Source organism: Anopheles moucheti, chromosome 3 (assembly GCF_943734755.1).
Source record: "Anopheles moucheti chromosome 3, idAnoMoucSN_F20_07, whole genome shotgun sequence".
Taxonomy (NCBI): Eukaryota; Metazoa; Arthropoda; class Insecta; order Diptera; family Culicidae; genus Anopheles; species Anopheles moucheti.
The window spans coordinates 82,256,465-82,280,232 of record NC_069141.1 but is presented as its reverse complement, the minus strand read 5'-3'; the positions used below and the strand labels follow the sequence as shown (position 1 = coordinate 82,280,232).

The following is a 23,768-nucleotide window of genomic DNA, read 5'->3' as shown; positions in this document are numbered from 1 at the left end:
AACGACGAACGAGCCACAGCTTTTTGTTCCCTCAGGTCTGTGTAGTTTATAAACATAAATCATACCATAAGCTCTCATTGTTTTGTATTCATTTATCGTCCACAGTCCGAGGGGGTTTGGAAGTTTTGTTTTGAGATTCGAAACGTTTTTATTCGCTTGCCATCTTGTGTCTGCGTTTGTGTGTTTGTACACGATATTTTTTTCTGGCATAATGCTTGGATTGGCAGGCAAAGCCCTTCCGTTAAGACGTACCATATTTATATTGTTACGTACAGTTGGTTTATGCTTTCGGTTTTTTGTCCGTATGTTTGTGTTTTGTTGTTAAGCGCCGTGTCTGCTGTCAGCTTTTGTTTATAAATCTAGCGTCAGATTAACGCTTGTTCAATTTATGCAGAGTATTTGCGGGATTTGGGTTTTTGTTTGTTTTTTTTTTCAAAATTCCCTTTTAATGTGTTTGTTTGTGTATATATATAAACGTTTGTCTTACTATCTACGATAATAGAATACTTTTCGTTTCTCTCATTAGAAGAACGGTTGATGTGTTGTTGTTTTAAAGTTTTCATTACATCTATGAAACGATTTGATAGATCATAATTTGTAAGCAAAACAAAAGTTGTTGTAGAGAAAAAAGAAAAAAAGATTCAAAGGAGAACAATAAATCAGACGATTAAAGAAGCATATAAATAAGAAAGAAAGACAACGAAACTTGGAAATTATAAAAAAAAACAATTACTTCACTAAAACCAACCAAAAAAATAGTAACATATACAAACAAAAGTAAAAATACGACTCAACTCATAACAAATGCTTTACTGCGTTACGGCCGTTACCGCCGCACCGTTAGTAAGCGTGATCCCCATCGAGGATGATACCATTTTCAATGCTACCGTTGGATCCTGGTTTGACTTTGTGTCCTGTAAAAAAAGGTACCAATAGTTAAGCGTTATGTGGCAACGAACTAGTTCACTTGGAAACGTGGAACACAGCAAGACACTTACTATACTTAATGCGGTCATGATGCACGCCCTTGCTGGGCCGTTCGTCTTCAAGCCTGTGTCCATTGCGGTGGCGTTCGCAAACCCGTTGCTCAGCAGGGACGATGGTTCCGTCTTCGCGATGACGTTGAGCACGGGCGAATCGTTCATGGAAGAAATGTCCTCGCTAGAGGAAGCCGTCTGTAAGCATGCTTCCGGTGAGCTGGGCGTCGCCTGCGATTGAGTATCCTGCGGAGAGAAAGCCACCACCAGGAATGGAATGAGTGCTGTAAGGGTTTCGCGCTGGGAAGGTCACTAAGTATTGTACCATGATTGAGCGGTGCGATCGTAGATTAAATGGCCACTCCTACGTTTTACGGGCCCGAAAGACACACCTTGAAATCGCGTCAATCCTGCGTTTTATCCGGGAAAAGGATAAACTATCCAACCCGGTCCGTGCGGTCCGTGATTTAGTTTATTAGATCGACAAATGCGATAATGAGTGGTACGTGCGTTCGGGGGTTTATTCCGCTCTACAGCGTGTAAGTAGGGCGACTAGTCAACAAGCGGAGCTGATAAAATGAAGGCATTATTTTATGCCGGGAATCACGTTCCACAGAAAAAGGATTAGCTTGGAGGAGCGAGCGACGGTCAAGCATTTCGATTCCATTTTGCGAACCTCGGAACGTATGAAGCTATGCCATTCTTTACCATTTCGCGAGTAAAAGCCCGTGCACGAATGCAAACGGATGTGTAATCCCGACGAACAGGTATGGACGAGTACGTATCGAAACGCCCAACGTATCCTCGAAATTCCTTTTTGCCTCATTTCTAATCCGACGTTAGTTTCGCTTAGCTTCCAACCCCTCCGAACCGGATGTTCGTGACTGTTCCAATGGATGATACTGGATGACGTTTAGATACCCGTAAATGGGTGGGTGTGGACAAAGTAATTCCGTACTTACGGAGAGCGCATCATCACGCTACTATGAATATCCCTACCCACCATCAAGCCCTTCATGCGAGCCTCGGTACCAAGTCCATCTTGGGGCAAGAATTTTCCGTCCAAACGTAACCGAACACAGGGAACACATAAATATCGGGGAACGCTGAAACTGTATCGGCATTGGCAGTGTGCGTGCGGTGAGGCATGGCAAAGAACCTTTTAGGAAAATTATTTCGAATGAATAATATATTTTTATCATTGGACTTATCTCTTCGGCGGGAGTTTCTTCCACCGGGAAAGCGTACACGGAGTAGGTTTCTTTTATTTCTGACCGACCCTAACTGGCCGGGATGGCAACGGTAAATGCACGTTGCATATCCGGCTATTCGGACGATTCGTTCGCTATCGGTCGGTACGTGTGGTGTACGGTTTGTTGGTTGAGAATTCAAACAGGGACCGTCCAACCACGGACCGATGGGATGGACAGCTGAGCGTGATATGAGCATGGATGGATGAATGAATGGCTTTCGGGTGGATTTTTTTCACCGACTGCGGTCACTTTGGCAGACGGTCTCTGGTGGCTGTCGTTCGAGGTGGTCTACTCGGAAGGTTAGATATGTTTCGACAGACATTCATAGCGAGACGTGCATGTGAACTTAGTAGGCTGATAATCGACTGACAGATTGATTTCAGGTGTAATTCATACCGGTTTGCTAATTATCAGGTAATAATGGCTCAAGCAACATGAAACAACTTTATCTTGCGGATTTTTTTTTCTACTTAAATATCTTAAGTTTAGTCAGAGTAAGTATCCCTCAACTATCCTTGTTTTGTTCCATAATTAATTAAATTCTTGAGTTTACTGAGTGGATTATAATGCTGCAACCTGTTTGAATTATAGTCTACCAATTTACGTTAAAGCATGTTAAATGTCATTATTGGAATTAAATTAGGAAATATTAACTAATGTAGTAAAGTCACTCTAATCAGATGAATTTAGCTACATTTGTCTGAACATGATAAGGATACATGAAAAAGCTAAAGTACATCACAACGCGAAATGTCAAGCAAGGTGACCAACAAAAACGAGACAAACAGATCTTGATTTATTTGCCACCAAAGTTTACACACCACGGGCTTCGATGTTCGAACTTCGAGGAAAGCAGAATCAACAACGATGCTCCTTGGGGAAAAGTACCCTTTGAACGGTTACGGCAGGATTTCACACCGGAACGTTGAACATCTGCCACGCACGAAGCTAAAGATCAAACTTTCTTGATAAACTGGCTGCCGATCGAAGCTGGAAGTTCCCGGGCGTTGGAGAAGCTAGTACAAAAGCAAAAGTGTTGTTTTCACTTCAACAGGCAAAGAACTTAAACTTGTGGGTGCGGAGTGTGTGTCTGTGCGAAAGAAAGTGTTTGTCTCATGGGCCCTGTTTGAGACGGTGTTCGGTTCGTGTGTGAGAAAGTATGCCAGCTGTACCGTGTCTATTCAGCTCGCCTAGATAACGATGTCTTTCATGCCAGACAAATAGCACAGGGCTGGTGCGATGATGCTGGAGTGAAAGGAAAAAATCTCACTCCATCTTAAAAAAAGGAGCAGGACAGCCAATTGCGGCTACTAGCAGCGACAACTTTGGGATAAATCTGTTGAATTTTGAATGTAGTCTAAAAATAGTGAGAGGGTTTCGTAAGGTACGGCGGTACGAGTAGAAAGGTACGGCCCATAGTGAGACAGTTGTGGTAGTCCATCTGTTCGGAAATCAGCCAAACAAGCGAGCACAAACATCTGGAAGATAGTTGGCCGTTGTGCAGCTGCAGCAGGACACCTGTCAGCCGTGGCACGGTGTGGAAACGTTAACGTCCACGATCCTGCACTTGCTTCAGACGGAGAAAAGGAGAAAATCTAGTAAGAGGAAGTATCACTTTTACCACTCAATCCGACAAGCTGGGATAGGTTGGGAAACGTTGCGGAAAAAGATTCCACCCGATAGTGGTAATCTGAAATCTTCATTTTCAATTTACGGTTCCATCCATTTTCGACCAATTTTGCCCACATCCGCAACGATGTGCGGAAAGATTGGTTGGGTAGCGTCGTGATACATTTGGCCAATCACATGGTCACATGGTCAAATGGACGCCATTATATGAGGTGAGGAATTTTCGTGGTTTAAAATCATGAAATATTGATTGCACGGAGCTGAGAGCGGTTACGAATGCACTTTACTGTTGAGAGGGAAGTTAGTTTTTGGTTGAATGAAACAATTACACTTGAACGAGGTAATTTTCAGAGCGATGCAAGTATTACGGCTACTTATTTTAGAAACCATTAGTTGGATCTTTTAAAAAGGTCAGAAAGGAATTAACTCAAATTCACATCGAAGAGCAATTTATTTTACTTAATGTGGTCCAATCCAAATGTCCATCTGCTTTTGCTCTCTTTTCATTCTGAAGAATATATTTTTCAGATTGCAAATGTTGCTTTACTTTCGTTTCATTCCTTACCTTCAACATGCATTTCAAACGAGCACAAAATAGCATACAAGACGAATAAAATAACTTCGAAGTGCAAACCTTTCCAAACATGTGCAACATATTGCTGCTATCATCTTTAGCTCTCTTTTGCTTCCCCGTTGGCTTGAAGTCTGTTTTTTCATGCCTTAATGCCGTTGCCTTCCTTCGGTGGTTTAACTTTCGGCAAAAAAAGAATGGCAACGACAAGCCAAGTCGGGAAGTCCCGTAAATGCATAATCCCGACTGAAGCAATCTTTCTCCCGGACCGTGCTGGCCGTCAGCATCGCAACCGAGCATGTTTGCTTTCTTCTCCGGACGGTTTTAATGTCGGTGTCCTGGTCGAAACAAAATTCCTTCCTTGTATCCTTCCACGGACACCAACAGCAAATGCAGATTGAATGGTTTTTCCCCGATAGGAAATAGATTATGCGCTGGTCGAGGTGTGAGAACGGGCCGATTGATTGGAGGTTGGGTGCGTGGAAGTGAATCCATGTTCGATTTTCGATCGTGCTAAGCTCCTTTCCCGGAGGCTATCGAAGGGAAATTTGCCTGCCATCCCCTGTCAGCACGCTTTCCTCCGAGCTTGCGGGCCGAGATGTTCGAAGTGATTTTTATGGGCTCGAATAAATTTTTATGTCCGCAATGAGGCCGGTACCCGTTGGAGATGCGACGATGGAGTGATATCGGGACGCGTCCAATGTAGGACACGATGTTCCCAGCCGTAAAAAAGGGAGCAAAATAAAATCGAAATGTCTGCTCCGTTCATGTTCGTTCCGTACGTTCCACCTAATCGTGCCGACGGAACGCTAGCATTTCGTTGTTTTTTTTTCTGTATTTGGCCGCATATTTTTCACGCCCTTTTCCTCGGTGCCCGATCGGGTCGGATTTTGCGATGAGTTGGAGAAGATTAAAAATGATGTCCGATTGGGTTTCTTGTCGAATTTCATCGTGTTCGCAACAGGAAGAGAAGACGCGACAAACACAACACGGGAAAGAAAGAAAGCAAACTCCGAATCTCAAACATTGCCACGACGGAAGTTCCTTTTGGCCAGCATGAGAAAGGCGATATTGCAACGGTAATGTGAAATCGGTAATCCGTAACAGCGGTGAAAATGGGAAATTCCGTCACGTCCGATGTTACCCCGGCATGTAGGAAGCATGTAGCAGCTCCTCCGGCCGGGAAAATTAGCAAGGGCCGGTGTTGAAAGTAATTGATTCTTGATTAAAATCAGTTACATGCAGCGAGAGGGCCCTGTCAGATCGGACGGACAGTCCGGTCACGTTTTGGGGTTTTCGGTGAAAGAGCGAAATGTTGTGTCACTGGTTTTATCGACGTGACGAGATTAGAAAGTATCAGATTTGAGAAATTGATAAACCTTTTACTGGAGCGTTTATTGACGTTTACTTTTCTTGCGGAAGGGAAGTGTTGAGAACTTGTGAGTTTGTTGCTTTGCTCATCAGAGTAGGCGAGGCAGTATTACTTTGAGGTCATTGTGATGTAATTTTAAGAGTAGTTTCAGTGTCTATTATGACCTCCCTATTGAAGACTTAGATTTAAATACGGCTTTACATAAATTTAAAAGGAAATGGAATGTCAGTTTTAGGATTTATTGAATTCACAAGAAAAAAAGTTGGCGAAGAAATCACTGATTGTGATTGTGGAAAATTAATTCGAATTCTTCACATAATTTTTGTAACCCTACAGCTATTTAGTTTTGACAAGATGTTTAATTCAAACATGTCTTTCTCACTCACCTCCGCATGATCATTCTTGTCGTCATCAAGCTCGTGGATTCCATTCCCCATGGGGTTGTTGACCGCTCCCGTTCCGTTCAGTTTATTACCAAGTTCCAAAGCAGGCGGCGAGCAAGGCATCGTGGGCGTACTGTTGGTGGTGCGGTCACCTCCCATCGCTGGCGTCTTACCGTCCTCCCCGGACGTACATTCGCCCAGCTCGTAGATGTTTACCATGTGTGCGGCCTGTGCATGCACCATTAGATCCCAGGGATTGGAGAATGAGTCCTTACACGCCACGCACACCAACTTAGCCTGCGGAGTTGGATCTACGAGCGGGTAGAAAGGAACAAGGTAAGCAAATTGCATTCCCCACAGTGGCGAGGCCACACTTACAAACTTTCTGCACCGGTGAGGTACTGAGACACTTGCAGGTAAATCGAAGCTTGCAGTAGCTGCGCTTGTGATCCAGCAGCTCGGTCAGGTCGGTGAACAGTTCCCGGCAGTTGCCGCAGATGAGTGTGTCGGGATTACCTGTGGTGGGGAGAACAAGACAGAAACAAGACAACACCGCCAAAGATCAGTAATTGAAAGAGGATAAAGCGCACCCGTAGGTGTCGCTAAAAGTTGCCCCGTTTACAGGCGGAAGTTGTTATGATCCAATTTATCCATCCCATTCCGCAGCACTAGCTGTTTGTCCTGTGCAGGCAGTTGCGGCAGGATATGCAACGGGCTTTGGACATTTCCATAGTGCTTCCCCCCCCCAAAATAGGTTCGTTTGCTCGTTGATGTGTTGCACGTGGCGGAGATTGAAATTTACGACCCAACTTTGCCACCTTTTCACCGCCATCGTTCGTGGTTGAATCAGTTACGTGCACGTGATGCCGCGGTGTGTATGGGCTTGTTCTGGTCCGGAGACAACCGAAAGCAAAAGCAAAAAAAAACGGAAGACACTCGCTCTGTATCGGAATTTCCAAATGCTTTTACATGGCGCTATGCTCTGTTCGTCGTACATCATCGGCAGTACGAGCGTGTGTGCCGCACGTTATGCGGAAGTAGTTGCATGACCCCGAAACTGATGCGGTAGAACCGGAACAACAAAAACCTTGCACAGTTAAAGCACTCCGTTCCGACTCACGCACACACACACGCACACACGCTGAAATACAGCGTGCTACAACCAGTGACAGTAGCAACAAAATCATCACCGAGTTTTATTTCCGTGCTTTAATTAAAATATGAATATTTTATCCGCTACTAGGCGACCCCATTCATTTATTTGTAACAAATACGAGGAACTGTGCTGCGCTGGTGCCAGTGAACCGATACCGAACATCGTGCTCCTTACCACAGATAGGATGACCCGGGAGGAGGCTAAGGTGGTAAAAGGGGTGTGTTTTGTCAGACTGCTGGTGTCGACGTGACGAAGGAAAACGGCCGGCAGTTCATTCGCTTGGCCCACGTAATGGAGACGCCTGGTGGTTATGGTGAGGAAAAATGATGAAAAATACGTTCGTCTGTTTCCGGGGTGCCTGTGGTAGTGTGTTTGGTGCTTTTCCCAACTATGCATATCCTAGCACAAAGGTACGAAGCTTTGAAGCTGGCCTCGGGTTTGGGTTCGTCGGTGTGAGGGATTTGTTTTGTTACTTCATCAAGGGCTTAACCGAAGAAATGCTAGTATCGGTGGTGTGGTTGAAATGGTTTGATAGTGTTTGTGTTGTTTCCGTCATCCTGTCAGCTGGTTGAACAGTAAACAACTACGGTTATGTGTGAGGGAAGGCTGTAAAGTAACGAACTCCAGTAAAACGATTTATAGAATGAGGTTAGAAATAAAAAGATCACGAATAGATCAATTTGTGTGCAGAAATGAGCCATTTTCTGCGCAATTTTAATTTCTAGTAACAACTTCAAAGAATGTTGTGTAAAAATATTTTGGGAAGTTCTTGATTTTTTTTGTTTATTTTTCCGTTGGTTACAATTTATCTGTTTTAATTTCTTTTTCAAACCAAATTGACACAGTTGTGGAAAGTTTAAAAAAATGCACATCAACCAGAATTATACGATTTTCCTCCACCTCAGAAAACCTTTTCCATTTTCCGGTTGCATTCTACAAATCTTAATCACACCGACACATAATTACACCACATGATTTATGTCTCATTTTTCCTAGACCTACGCTTAGCCATCTTTAACACCATTGGGGTCCCCTTCGCTAGCTCTCCAGGAGACCAACCGAATCAAGGACCAACTCTAGCCAGTGTAAAGCAGTGGTGCCCAACAGTTACAAACTTCTCCCAGCAGTAGTCCATTTCCCATAAAACATTAACAACGATAAGGCAAACTTCAACACCTCATCGAAGTGATAGCGTTCGTTGGAGGAAAGGTTACCAGCAGAAGGAGAAGAGTCTCAGTCCCACTCCATATGACCCCGGGCGACAAGTGCGAAAGATCGTCTCGGTGTAATGAAAACTTTTCCCCGAACATGCCGTTGGGCTTGGCAAGCGAAATTGGTGCGTTCTATTTCTTCTCCGTGGAGGGTGAGTGAAAGCAAAAAGATACAACTAAGAACTAAGGGAAGAGTGGCCTAACGTTCGGAACGGAATCTCCTGCGGAGAAACATCAGCGGCGAGTCCTTGTGTAGCGAGTCATTAGCCGCGAAGAAACGGAGTGTTGCTGGAGAAATGTTACTTCCGGCCCGGGTTCTAATGATCACGATGATGATGATGATAATCGTATGGCTTGTTGCGTTGTTGCGATGTTTCCGTTATGAGGGTTCTCGATGGATGAAGTCCGTTTCACCTTAAAACAACGTCGATTGCCGGTTTGGTAACTCTCGCAGCTCATTACAGGGAAGTCACCGGGAAAATCAAAAGAAATCCTTTCCCAGCGAACTTACACACAGCCCTCGGACACATTCGAAACCGGAGCAAGACCAACCAAAAGCAACAGTCAACAACCATTAGCGTGGAAACTACAAGGACTCTGTGGAAAGTTCCTTGAAAACACACACACACACTCTTGAAAATTCCTGCACGGGGACGACTTGGTAGTAGTCGTTTCCTTTTTTCCCAAAACACACTTTGCGTGCAAAAAGAGTTGATAGAGTTTGGGCCAAGTGAAAGACATAACAGGACACTCCCAGCCGCACTCCGCTTCGGGCCAGTTGGGAGCCCTACTACAGAACGCCCATTCGACAAGTGGGAGTATAATTATGAATGTAAATTCAATGAATTGTAAATGAGAACATTTTCTTGTCCGTTCGGCGCTGATAGTGGGCCGCAGGCGAATCCTTTGGCCCGGGTTTGGACGTTCCCTTACAGTTTACGCTTGAACGATGGCTTCGACACCAAACCGATGATGGTGGCATGCGATGAGATTGTGCAAGTTCCGCTTGTCTGCTGGTTACCGCCGCCAGCGTGCAAAGTGGTAAAGGAAGCGACTGTCGGCAGTGGACTATTTTGCCACGACCGGTAGCCTTGGCCAGCTTTCGTTCGGCAAGGGGCTTGGCCGGCATGGGCCATGGTCCAAACCACGATGGTTTTTGTGGCAATCAATATTTGAAATGTTTGTGGGTTAAGCGTGAACTTCCCGCCCGGGGTTGAAGGATGAGTTGCTTTAATCCGTCGTGAAAAGATTGTGATCTTGGGCGAAGGGCTTTTAATATTTGAGGTTTAAAGACGATGGCGCCATGCACGGTGTGCTGGTTTGTTGAAATGTTTCAACAAAACCTAATGCACTTGATAATGTTGTGGGAAGCATTGTAGATTATGATAATTTTTTAACTATCCCATCGTCTTATATAAATAAAGTTAGTTATCTTAATTAAGTTAATATTTAACCCAATATAATGTCATACAGTTACATAATAATTTAGCATGGTATTTGTCGCAACGTGATGTCCAATATTAAAAAATACTTACTGTAAGTTTTGAATGGTCCAACGACGTGCTGCCCATTGGTATAACTCGACATATTACATCCACCAATGGCTCCACCGACCGATCCGCTCAGTTCCACTCCATTCATCAAACAGTTGTTGTTGTTGATGTAACCATTCGAACCAATGCATCCGTTCGGTACCTGCATCTGTACGCCATTGCTCGATCCAATGTTTCCGCCCGGTGTGGTATAGTAGTTCCCAAGGTTGCAGGATCCCCCGGATACGGGACTCGCCGCTGCAACGGCCTGCATTTGTTGCTGCAGTTGCTGAGAGTGTGCCACCAGGTGCATCTGTTGCTGTTGCTGCTGAACCTGCTGTTGTTGCTGCTGCTGCTGTTGCTGCTGTTGCGAAAGCACCTGTTGCTGCTGTTGCTGCTGGTGACTGTGTCCCAGGATGGGTCCTGCACCGTTCATTTTCGGTGTCATTCCCATACGGCTCGGTGCCATCAGTCGCTGACGTTTCAGGGGCCGGGGCTGTGCGTTCGGTTGCTGCTGCAGTGGTCCGAATAGTGTTGAAGCGTAGTAGCTGAAAGCAACGGAAAAAAAAGAAACCAGCAAAAGTAGTAAAAGTCAAGAAATCACCTCATTAGCGCACATGACGAGAGTGACTAGGAGGAAATGAGGCGCAGAAAGTTTCGCTTTACCGCCCTCAAATGAGGTGCCAAATGTTGGATCAATCGAATAAAACGAAACGACAGCATAAACAAACAATTAGGTGGCACAACTTCTGGTGTCCCAATAACGGGCTCGACCGAGTCCTGCTGCCGACAGAAGAATCAGTAGCGACATCAGTAGCAGCCACGGCAACATTTGCACAAAGACAGTAATGATGCCGACCGTTCCGTTGATGGTAATGAGAGTAAACTTTCTCTCTGCATGCTGCCAGTGCTTCTGCACCGGAAGGTGACGACTGGTACAACTTCAAATGGACCAACTGCAGGGATGAGAAAATGTTTCCGCGTGGAAAAACTTGCCTTCCGCTTGGATGCACGCTTCCCGTTCGGATTCGAATCGAATCGATCGAAGTAAAGGAACGAACCATGGGGAAAAATTCTTTTTGAACTTTGCTTCCCGGATTTTCCTTCCATACGGTGCGTTCAATTAAATTACAATATAATGATTATTTGTTTAGCTCTCGTTGTTTGGAGCATTCGGTGAACTGGCAGGAGCTGGGAAACTCTTCGCGAAAATCGACAACTTCACTGCAAGGAAAAGCAAACTGGATACGGTTGAGCAACGTGTACAATGACAGCTTGTTGCTGTTTGCGAAGAAGCAGGAAAATGTGTTCATTGTTATTTGGATGACAAGTTGCTTATCGCTTTTCTGTGCGCCATTCGGTACGTTGAACCTTGGATGGTGCGGGCGACTATCTTGCACCTAGAACGGATAGCATAAGAGGCCACTTGGACGATCTCTTGCAAGTTCGCTGGCAACCGAGCACCTCTTCAGACACTCGACTATCATTCATCGGGCTGAAGTAGTGAATAGATTCACTCGAGCATTGTATGACAACACTTGGCAAGTTGGTCTTTGTGTGTGAGATAGCATCGTGTAGCGGAGGTAGTGATTGAGTCAACAGTGCCAGCAGAAAGCTATCGGGAGTGTTTACGGAAATGATTTAAATCGTTCTTTCCAACGGGGCGATGAGCAGGGGACCGGGCCGGCTAAAGCCGGATAAAAGACAGCCAATGGCATTGTGCGCCGGTTGTGGAATTGTTTTATTTGCATAAAAGATTGCTTTTAAGCCGTATTGTTCTGTTTCGGCGAAGTGCATGAAACTAGTCAACAGATGAGTGAGATTATTGTGCAAAGTAATTTGTTCTAATTTGTTTGGCGTACGGCCAGTGACGACAAATGGTTCTTTAAAATTCAATCTGTTTTCGCTTGGTCCTTGAAAGCGACAAAATGAACAAATTCATATAATATCACAGAATAATTGAGAACAAAAAATCTAAATTAAACGTTTATTGCTCACTCTTAAAAGCAAGCAATCTGTAAATATGTAACATTGAATGCTGTTACTGAAAACACAAAGGATAGATGTTCCATTTCATCTTTAAAGCAGAATGCAAAAATTAACGGAACATCACTAACCTAATTTGCATCGTTATCGCACTCGAGGAAATATGAATTTCAATTAGCTTCCTGTTTGCTGATGGATCATAGATTGGCACTCAAGTTAAGGTGCGTAATTGGCGGCAAAACAAACAAGCGCAAGATAGCTTCTTGTGTAGCAGCACAAACCGAAACGCCCTTTAAATGATGGAATGAAATCCATCGCACCGGTGACAAGTGATAATAATGGAGAAATTGAATTGAAAAAATAATCATAAACTCCTGCTAACTTTCTTACTTGCATAGCGAAGTAATACTAACAAAAAACAACGAACATAAACAACCTTCCCAAAACCGGACGACAATCACGCGCATCATTAAAATTCAAAATTATACAATCAGCTCAGCTCGTCCCGTGTACTGTTGATTCCGGACAAATGCGACTAAGCATAACAGCAACAAAATAAAGGCATCATAAAAAAAGATGAAAGTGGCTTTGCTTCTCCTTCCGGTGGTATTGGCAACGAAACATAAAGCAGATATTTTCCCGCCATGGGGTATAAATAGACGAAGGGAGAATAAAAACACAGCATTTGAAACACGAAGCAGGAGAAAGCCAACCATGGCATTAAAAGTACAGCACCAAACCCGAACGCAGCCAAACCTGGCGGTAAAACAATAGCAAACGTGTTGAAGCGGGTGAAGATGAGGTTATAGTGGAAGCAGAGAAATGTATCCTTCGATGAGGATACGCCTAAGGAAATGGAAACAAAAGCAAGCGACAACTTTTTATGCAGTCTGTTGAATTACTGTTTTTCCTTCTTCTTCTGTCTCATAATTCCTTCCGTGGACAAAGTGTGGAAAATGTTTGGAAAAGGGACTGCGAGACACAATGAGAGGAACCGATGCGCACCGATGTGGTGGTAATGTGGGTAAATGTTTTCTTTTTTGCATCGCTTGCTCAACATTACACGGTGCGGAGGGCGTGTTGCTGCAGGGCCGTAATTCTTCCACTCTTAACGCTCACAAAGTATGCTCCTCGTCTGTAGTTCGTCTGTACTTTCGTTCACTGTCACCTGGTATGTTTTTTTGTTTGTTTTACAATAACATTGCTACAACTGGACCGGCGATAATGGCCATAAAAAGTATGCAAGTGCAAACAAAGAACATGGCCACATTGTTTTGTGAACCTCTTTTATGCAACGAACGAATGGTACTGTGGTTTATGAGTGATCGCCGTGCTGGTAGCGACCTGGTGAAACGAATCGATGTACTTTTACAGCCGTGTATTTTTGTATTCTTTAGCAGTAAATGGGATTGATCATCCACCTTTGCTTTCTTGTTGTTGAGTGATTAAAATAAAGGTTGTTGGTTCATTGTTTTAATTTATTGTCACCGGATTAGATACTGACTGGAGCTGTAAAATGATACTGTTTATATTTTGAACGGCAATTATTGTAATAATGTGGAGACTCAATGCTTTAAGTTTCTTCAATGAAATTAATATTCTATCAAATCTATAACAAACTAATTTGGGTTTAATAATGTTTAATATTGTAGAAACAGGTATCCACTAATTACGGGTCAATATTTTCAATAATATAACGCATCACAAATTAACTTTTTATGTTGATTTTAGACGTGTGTAATTATTTGTAGTATAATCGACATATTTGTCAAATTTTAATAAATTGAATACATCGACAAAATTTAAAGTCAAATAAGCTTTACGTCATCCATTTAAAACGTGAAAAAGGTAATCATTGTATCATTATGCATCAATAAAGATAACCGTATCGCCATTATTTCTAGATCCAAAATACCTTCTTTTGCTTCACCACATGGAAAATCTATCCTTGCAAATAGTCATCAATCATCCGGTCCTAGACCCTTCTCTCTACCGCTTGCCTTCCCGCAGAATGTTCCGGAACACCGCGTGGAAAGCAAATTGATATCCTATTGATCAAATAATTTAGCATTAGCAATTAGAAGAAGCTGTCGGTTCACTTTCGTATCATCATCATCACCCTGGATCGACTCACAAACCGTCGGGGTTAATGTCAACTCACTCGACTCATACCTTGGAAACGATACCACCCCTAAGGATTCTCTGTCCATTCGTGTGTTCGTGCCTGAAGTGAAGGTTAATTTTTCATCTTCACAGCAGGGTGGCTGGTTGGTTCGAATGGCTTCGGATCACGATCCGGATTCCTGTGTTTTTTTTTTTGTTCATTCCACGACACATGAGTGTGTGTGTGTATGTGTGGGTATTATTGTTTTCTTTTTTATTCAACAGCTTATATCTTCCTCAGAGGCCACGTTTGAGTGATGGCTTCTGGAAGTCGATAAAGAGAGCCGAAAAGTTAATACAACAACGATTTGAACGTGCCAACTCATGGCGTGATATGGGCTCGTTGAAGAAGCCAAACAGGCAGTAGGTTAACTTCATTCAATGTCTTGTGCTGAAAGCCATCCGGCAAGTCCCAGCAGCGGTACAGTGTACGAGCGATTCTTCACGGAATCGATACCATATGGTTTTGCATGCGTTGGTAGTGATGGGCAAAATCCATTGCCATTCTTTTCCTTTGCACCGTTAAAATATGCGGCAAGAAAAGCCCCGTGGCAAACGGTGAACCATGTGCCGTGAAACCGAGACAAACTGGATATTAATTGATTATGATAGCCCGATAAACTTCCACGCGGGAGGTTGTGTTGGTTTGTGCGGGCTGGCATGAAGAAGCGTTTGGATGGATTCCCTTTCCTTCCCTGTTTGCTCCCGTGACCGCCCGACAAATACGGATGAACGAATTAATGCGCATCGAAAAGGAGAAGTGGTTGCGACGGTGGTTAATAGATTGAAAAATAGCAGAAACGACTCCTTGTCACGAAACGACAAGCATCATGCGGCAAGTAAAAAAAAGCCCCCAATTCCCGCACAGTTCGAGAACGGACGAAACTTTGATGGTTGAGAAATTCCAGGAACGGTGAAGGTGATCTGTCTGGAAAGCCACCCACCGAGTCATGAGCTGTATTTTTTTTCCATTTGATACCACCATCGCCTAGATAGAGCGACGAAAGCCATTCACCAAACAGTGACTAAGCAGGAAAGTGGATTAAGAAGGCAAAGCGGTATTTTCTTAGGCTTACGTAAATTAAGGAAGCGTGTCGTGGCCCATGCGTGACGCCTTGAAAGAGCGATAAAAGTGTAACATCACCACGAAAGGTCGAAACAGGTGAACCGTTATTTCGGGGGAGATATTGATTTTGGCAAGAAGGATAGGCAAATATATTACACTTCTTTTTACTTTCTTCTCCGGGGGAAATAAAATTCGAGCCTGAATTGAAGCTAATCACCGAAGAAATCGAATGCGCATAAAAGAAACGTTTGAGCGATGAATAGTATTGTGCAACAATCGGGGGACTAGTAAAACCTATTACTAAGCCTCCTAGTTATCTTCCACAGTCTTTGCAGTCAAGTTGAACTTTGATGGCATTTCATATATCTTTTATCCTATCTTTTAAGTAGAAAATTACAATTCATTTAACTCAAACTAAGTCTACATTGCTGAAAATCTATATACAAACAGATTAAATAAGAATCATAATATTTAACGGAAATAAGCATTGTTTGAGATTAACACGATCATTACGATTTTAAATGATTAATGAAAACATCCCTTAGATACGGATGAAAAATCTTGAAACAAAAGTCCGGTTTCATGGTTAATCCATTTAATCTCTCTTAACAGATTTCCTCTTTTTAACCCACACTGTCATCATTCTCAACTGATCAATACGAGACTGCAATGCCCGTTTAAAATCTCTCTTTCACTTAAACGATTCGATTTCTATCCTCCAATATGCTTGGAGTCACATGGAATCCTCATCCGCCTCGTTGTTTCCTGCTTCCACCAATACCATTCCATTGCGCGAGATTAATGAAAAATTCATTCGCCAATGGCGGGCGGAAATATAAATGACTTTCACCAGTGTGCTCCAGCTCCGTTGCTCCGTTGACATTCGGTGGATCTAACCTTTAACATCCTCGCGAACCCGACCTTTTGCCACGACGTTCGACGAGTGGCGTGTCAGTGAGCCGGTGAGGGTAAATCTCATAAATTTTAAAATCAACATTATTAAAAGATTACATTAGAAGATTTATTGGGTTATTTCACTTATTTATGAACGAACCGTGGGCTTATCGCCGATGAAATCTATCGTTATCGTAAGAAATCTTGCTTGCGCAGGGTTATGCTCATCTCCCGGTAGGTCGTTTCTTTTATAAAAACACGAAAAATAAAGGCATTGCTTTAAGAAAAAAGCAGCAATAAACCACCGAACGCTTGTTGCTTGTTGAAATTGCCATCATCGGTTTGAGATGGATTTTGATTTCGATCGAAAAAACAACAAACGTGATACGAGAAAAAGAGAAAAGCATTAACGCTTCTTTAGAGAAAAACAATCCCGCTTAACGTACGGCAAAGGAAAACACGAACGAAAAAGCTCGTTCGGTATGCGGTCGTTGAAGTCGATCGATTCCAAACAATAGGAATTGCCGAGGCGGTGGCAAGTACTTTCGCCTTTGTTTCATAAATAATTGATTGTTTATCTTTCCGACTTTTCGACTCGCTTACGGTCGGTTTTGTTTGTGTTCGTTCTGTTTTCTCACATCGTGCCCAATTTTTCCCCCTCTAGCAATGGAACCGGAAAAATTGTTAGGAAACGAGAAAATGTAATTTGTTTGTAGATTTACTTAACCTTTAACATTCACTTCTCACCCTATTCTCTTGCGTGTCTTACGTCCGGATATACCATCGAACGCTAGCGCAATGAAAATAAATAAACTTTGACCGGAAGTACGTTCGATTGCACGTCGGTCGAATTAGGGGCGCACATCCTCCACGGTGAAGCGATAGCATGCGCTCATTACGGTGATCCAGTCGATTTGGAAGAAAAATGACCCAAGACCAAAAGTATGAGACGTGTTTTTGCTACGATTGAAAAAAGCAATTTGTGCGACATCAAGTGTTTTGATAGCGTCGATACATCACGCGGTAATGAAATTGATTGTAATTAATTCAGATTTATTACTGTATCGAGGAAACATAAATATTGAAGGAATTTCACGGAAAAAACATGAGATCATACACTTTCTGAGTGGACAAAATAAGAAGGAATATTGGAAAAACGATACACATTTTTACAATATCCTCACATTTGATGTTTATCTCTCAAGAACCGGTGCCTAGAATTCGTCTTATTTTACTATGCTTTTAAAGTAATAAATATATTTTTAAAATATATTATAAAACTGTTGAAAGTCATAGTGAAGCAATACTGGCCGTTCTTGAAGAAATAAAAAAAAAGTCATAGCTGAAGTTGAACACAAGTATAATTGTTGCTTTATACAGAAAAGCAAACAAATTACAATTACAAATGATATCAGCATTAAGAACGTCACAGTTGATCGCCTAAAAAGCAACACCAATTATGAAAGATAATTAGTCTAGGGTAAAAGTAAAATTGCTAAAAACTTATCCCATTTATACACCATACAGCACCAAAGGCACGACTATAAACTATTATTCATAGACGGAAGCGAATGTGCATGAACCAAGTCTAACTGGCTCATAGAAGGAACCTACCGTTTAAGCTCATCAGCGACCGTGGTGGTCAAGTGAAACACAGTGAAAGTGAATGAAAAACTTGCTTAAGCTTTAATAACCACAAAGATTAACTCCGGTTAGAAGGGAGTCCAAAACGGCGAAAATGTATAAAAGTAAAAGAAAACTATAAAGCCATGTGCATTAGAGAGCGCAAGTACGCCAGCTGCAGCTGCAACAGCCCCGGTACAGATTGGAGCGGTTCGTACCGCAATTTACGTACGGTAAACAATATACGGAAATGGACTCTCGGTTATGCATGGTGCATGTAGTGGGGTTTTCCCGCGTGCTTACTCACTTAATGCCGACCTGTCTCAAATGCGGGTCAGTAAAGTTAAGCTAAGCGTAGAACTCAACAATCATGAGTGATGCTTTTTTTCCCTCCTATTTTACGCCAACTACCCACTACTGGGGAAGAGCATTCCAGTACGTTGTTTCCCTTCCAGGATGTGGAAATCCCGAGCTCGGCGATGCTCGGTTAGACGATGAATATGAATGGTCGAGTAAAACGACCGGCGTGCAATAAAAAGATTAAACTTTTATTTTAGCTCATCCCACTGTCGGTTCCCGGCCGGTCGGGCGAAAGTGCAGTGTTTGGCTTCCAGGGTAGATTTTTGACCAACATCACCGGCTCGTTAGCCATTTTTCGGGGTTTATTTTTCCAAGGCACCTACAAACTATTACGATGGGTAAAAATATCACAAGTACTGTAACACACTGCCTTGGTCCACCGCACAACATTGGTTTTGGCATCGGAAGAGTAAAATTGGCTAATATTTTTGTAACACCCCGACGACCATTGGAACACGTTAGGTTGGCTCTGCGTTAATCGTTTTTCCTTCCCACTTTCCCTAAACGAGTGATTTTCCGGTTCAGGAGCGAAAGTGTAGCTTGCACATCTTTCCCATTACATTTTCAACACTTTCTCCAATAGTAAAATGTGTTTTCTAGCTGTTCAAAATTCATTGCATTTCTTGCTACTCAACGGCATGAGTGCGAAAAAAAAAGCAACACGGAAGTGCTTTAGATACAGTGGGAGAAGTTGCTGTGGTTTCCGCTAGAAAAACGGAACATTCTTTTCTCACTCCGACCCGTGTTCGCAGGCTTCCCGTGCAGGAAAGGGCTTAAAATTTGAACTTTTAACGGCATCATTTTCCAGCTTTACACTCCCGCGTACGTCGTTATTACGCGAAAACTGGGAGGATAACTCATTTCATAAATGTTCCGCTGGTTCAACATCGTCTTTTCGCTGCGCTCCCGAAACGGTGTTAATGATTTTCCGGGCTGCCGTTAGTATTTCCGCTGTCGTCGCGATTAAACTGTGACGATGGGGTATGGGGATTTGGGATTTTTTTTACTCGCAACATAAACATAAGGAGATAAGGCCAATAGCGGAAGAATCCGGCAGCTGCTGGAAATGGGTAAGTATTCTACGCTGGCTGTGGTGGATAGCATCACGCATCATAAAAGCAGCCAATTAGTTAAATCATGTGTGTACAACGCATGGCGGCGTCGAAGCAGTGGGGGCTGTCGGTTGAACGAGTGTATGAGTGATGAAGTTCTAACAGCCGGCACCCGGCAGTACGTTGTTAGCACTTGTTGGTTAAACGAGACGGCATCGTTTCATGCTTACCTGTCGTAGTAGTAGTCCCTGCAAGAAAGATAATGATATTAGTAATGTTATTTATTATATATTTATTTTTGTAATTCATTATTTATTTTTAAAAAATATTCTTCTATAATAAAAATTCCTTATACAGAAGAGAAGTATAAGTAAGCGGTGACATACGTAAATTGATACTTTTGAATAAAGAATCGAAGATCTATGAGGTCTCAAAAATCGATGATTCCGTGAATCTCGAAGGATTCATTATCCTACGACCGTTGTGTTTAAACCTAGTTAGTCCTTTGGACACTGTTTATTTAGACTTTAAGTAATATTACATTTAATACAAGTGAACATCTTACTAATTAGATTAAAATTTAAGGCGATAACATAAAATAAATTTGATTACAATGCACAATGCATCTGCTTCACCTCTTTACTTACCAATCATTTCCAGTTTTTGATTTGTTTTGCCGTTTCCGACCGGTTTGATGTGGTTTCGGTTCCGCTACCATGTTCACATCTGCAATAAAAAGGGTAACGAAAAGTATGTGATCAAACAAAAGTTCGCCTCGAAAAAAACAGGGTCAAAAAAGGGATCGGCGCAAGGAATGTTAATGAGGGCAACGTCGATGCAATGCCAGCATGTGCTAGACGTGCGACATTTTTGGGGAGGTTAATTTTAGTGTTTCATCACGGCTCGCTGCATTCTCGGGGATGTCGTACCATACCCCGCACCACTTTGGCTGCTAGCCATCTGTAACTGCCAGCTGATGGTTGTTTTTTTGTTTGTTTAGCGGGCAAAGTTATGAACCCCCGATCCCATCCCGCGATCCGATCGCAGATGGAACGTATGGGTGGCAGGCATGATGGCACCATGTATGGGCCGGAGCGGCAGATAGTTCACTAACAAGCGCGTTTTTGCTAATTATAATTAGTTCAATTGTCATGCTCGCGTCATTTCGCAAACAATGAACGGATGCTGCTTACCGTGACGCGCCACATTCATGCTGATGTGTGTTCGGTGTTGAAGTATGGGTGGCGTTTTCCGAAACTTTTCTTTTCTCGCTGTGGTACATATGATATTTTCCGACGACCATTGACGCCTTGATTCTGCGAATTATTATGCCATGGTGAGGCGGCAGTGGTATGTATGTCGAGCATTAGTATCTCACACGCATCTAAACCACTGTACCGCTGTATGTCACGACGATACATGAAAGATAAATTTTCCTGACGATCGTAACAACTATTTTTGTCGAGCACCTTTTGCGCGATCTGACCGACGATCACTTTATTAATGTCAGCCATCGTTCCGCGAGAGAAACAACCAATCGGTACCGATAGATGCTTAACACTGCGTTACTGTTCAGTTTTCCACCACGCGGACGCGATTGTTGTGGAATGGAAAAGAATAATCGTCGGGGAAGGTTTGATGCTGGCGGCTGGTGAGATTATAGCAAACCCACCCAACCCAAGACCAGATCCGCGTGGTTGACCATATTGTAGTACGCGTTTTTAAATCACGTGCCGACAAGGTGATGGGGCGGTGTGTCATCGACCTAGTCTGCGATGGTCGCGTTTTCTAAGAAATTACATCGCGGGGAAACATGCGACGAATGAACGTGAACGTTTAGTAACAGAGCGAAGGCAAACATGTCTACGATGGGATTATATACAATCGTATGTTTGGTCGTGATTAAGGGGGATATTTAGATGATCAAGACGATAAGAAAACTAAATAAATTTAATTAGAAAGGAGCAATACCATATGGTTGTTCTGGGTCTAAATAGATTTATTGTATTTCTACAAGATATTGGTATGTTTTTCCCGAATAATTATTTTAAAAAACTTTGCATGTTATTTCAGCGCAGATATTCACTGAGAAGCTTAAAAATTGAGTTATTTTTAAGAACCTATTAAAGGACGTTTTCGTCAATTATTAAAACGCTATTGCATACGCTATGTAGTAGTAATGAAAGTATGTGGTTTTTTGTTGTCAAATCTCGCTTTATTTTATGTTTAAAGTATTTTTAATTAACGATAATATTGACTATTGTTTTTCAATGCTTGCTTTCCTTCCATATCTATTTCTCTCTCTTTATATATCCCGCTCTCTCTCTTTCTAATGTTTCCGTATCTCTCAATCCAAATGTATCATTTCCCGCCTGACTCATCATCAACACCTTCAAGTGGCTATGATTTTCCACCTGTCAATCATTCATGTTGCAAGGCAACCCCATTACACGCACCGTGTAGCACTTTTACTGCCGGCAATAAATGGCCGAGAAGCGTTATGTAAGCACATTACGAATCCATCTCATCCAAAAACCACCATTCTCCCTTTCCCTAGGTATATCGCTCCGAGTGATGTTGTTGGCAGTGATGGTAAGAGAGAGATGGCTAATATGCAAGGCCATGCGACACCGATGATCTTCCCACTTGCCGCGATGATCTGGCATCGTCTGGTGACACTTTAAAATTAGAACATTTCCATCTCCCGTCCCATTGCCGCTCATAAATTACCCGCCCATTTGCCATCCATCGCTGGATACAGTCTTGGATGGATTCGAAACGTTATCCATTGACTCGATCGGTGTGAAGATGAATTTAATTGCTTGATAATTTCATCCATTTGAGACAGTTTGGACGGGTTCATTTCCAAGCCATCAAAAAATGGACTGATGGAAAATGCAAATGTTGCAAATTTTATGACATAAGGCTAAAGTGCATTTTCGGCAGCATGTTGTCTGGATACGGAACAAAGCCCAACGGCGTACAATGTTGGAATATTTTTGCACTCGTTTGATTGCTTAAACGTCCAACACTACTTGCCATGAAGGACACCATACTGCAATCTTCAAATAGAGCTCTATTTTAATGGCAAAGGCTAATCATAGCGCAAACATGTATTTTTTTTAACTACCTCAAACAACCAAACATCAGCTGACAAAAATGCGGATAAATAAAACCGCCATGAGCTGTGCGAACAGCTGCGAATGTAAATGCTGTTTTGTGGTATTTAATTTTATTGCAACAATGTCGTGTCCGCCGCGTTGATTTATAATAAACGAAAGCTTTGGATCGGACATCTGTTTGAAATGCGTGAATCAAAAGGGGCTGCACTATTTTATATGCTTCACATTTCAGCGTTTATAAATAAATCTATTACAAACTTCATGCGGATATGAAACAATTAGAAGTGTGAGGTTTCTAGTTCAATGCCGTGTTTACCTATCTTGATAACGTATTGCAAATTCACCACGCTCCGTGCAAAAGCAGTGAATTATGTTCCACCAACATGTGACCTTCCGAGCGTGCTACCAATGTCATAAATTAAAAGAAACAAATGACCAGGAAGGAAGAACTTATTTGTCGTTTGTTCGCGGAAATGAAACACTCATTTCACATCAGCAAGCCCTACTTTGGCCAACACGATACGCATTCATTGTGGAAATTACCGAAAACATGCACAACCCCTGCTAACATTGACAGGCCGTTGTACAACGTTTTCCCATATCCCTTAAAAAAGGGTTAGCACTGCTGAACCGAAGCAACAACGAAGAGAAGCAACATTAAGCGTAACAGTTCTGGCACGCACTTTCACTCGGCTCTTGCTGTTTGCTTCCATCCGGGCATTAGTTTTCCATTTGATGGAGAAGAAAATAATTTATGTATGACATGACAGCGAAAGTTTTCCAGTTTTTATCATTTTCTAGCCATGATTGATGATGGGTATACCGGACGGCTTTCTTTCGTGTGTGTGGTACGGGTACAATCATGACATGATGTATCCATTTTTAGTTGGTCCAATTTATTGTTTGCTGGATGAATTTAGCGTTATAATGATGTAGGAAAAACCTCTTTTAACGTTATATCTTTATGAATGAATTATACTAGCAACAATAAAACTATTCTAAACAATGTGCCAATCTGAATCGGTCGACTAGTTCTAAACAAAATTAGATTTGTGGATCAAAAATCCACTATCCACTTTGAGCACTAAACGAACCTCGATTAATTCCTTGCCAATGTGTTAACCTTGGTCTAATACCATTCTCACTGGTGTGAAATTGTTTAATTAAAAAAAATATAAAAGTTTTTAGTACTTACCTAAAGTTTGACTCAGCACCGTTCGGCCATCCTCACCGTGGCAGGCGTTCCGCGCATCGAATGGATTGGTAAACTGCACAAATGCGTATCCTTTATGCATCGAAATTCCTGTGCAAATGAAAAAGTAACAGAAACAATATAAAAATTAACGATAAAGTCCCCATGGATACACTAGATTATGGTAATGAGGTGTAGAAATAAAACACCCTTTACGGCTCAATTT

At 42.5% G+C, this 23,768-nt stretch overlaps 1 protein-coding gene across 1 annotated transcript in view; it reads right to left on the bottom strand.

Moving 5' to 3' along the window:
- Positions 1–767: 767 nt before the first annotated feature.
- LOC128304468 (uncharacterized) overlaps positions 768–23,768 on the bottom strand; it is a 56,946-nt gene continuing 33,945 nt past the window's right edge. The window contains exons 3-10 of the mRNA XM_053041658.1: positions 23,546–23,653; positions 19,876–19,954; positions 19,459–19,476; positions 10,088–10,632; positions 6,564–6,701; positions 6,189–6,496; positions 999–1,223; positions 768–914 (exon numbers count right to left, since the gene is read on the bottom strand). Of these exons, the coding sequence (XP_052897618.1) occupies positions 810–914; positions 999–1,223; positions 6,189–6,496; positions 6,564–6,701; positions 10,088–10,632; positions 19,459–19,476; positions 19,876–19,954; positions 23,546–23,653 (1,526 nt within the window). The 3' untranslated portion in view covers positions 768–809. The remainder of the gene's footprint in view (positions 915–998; positions 1,224–6,188; positions 6,497–6,563; positions 6,702–10,087; positions 10,633–19,458; positions 19,477–19,875; positions 19,955–23,545; positions 23,654–23,768) is intronic.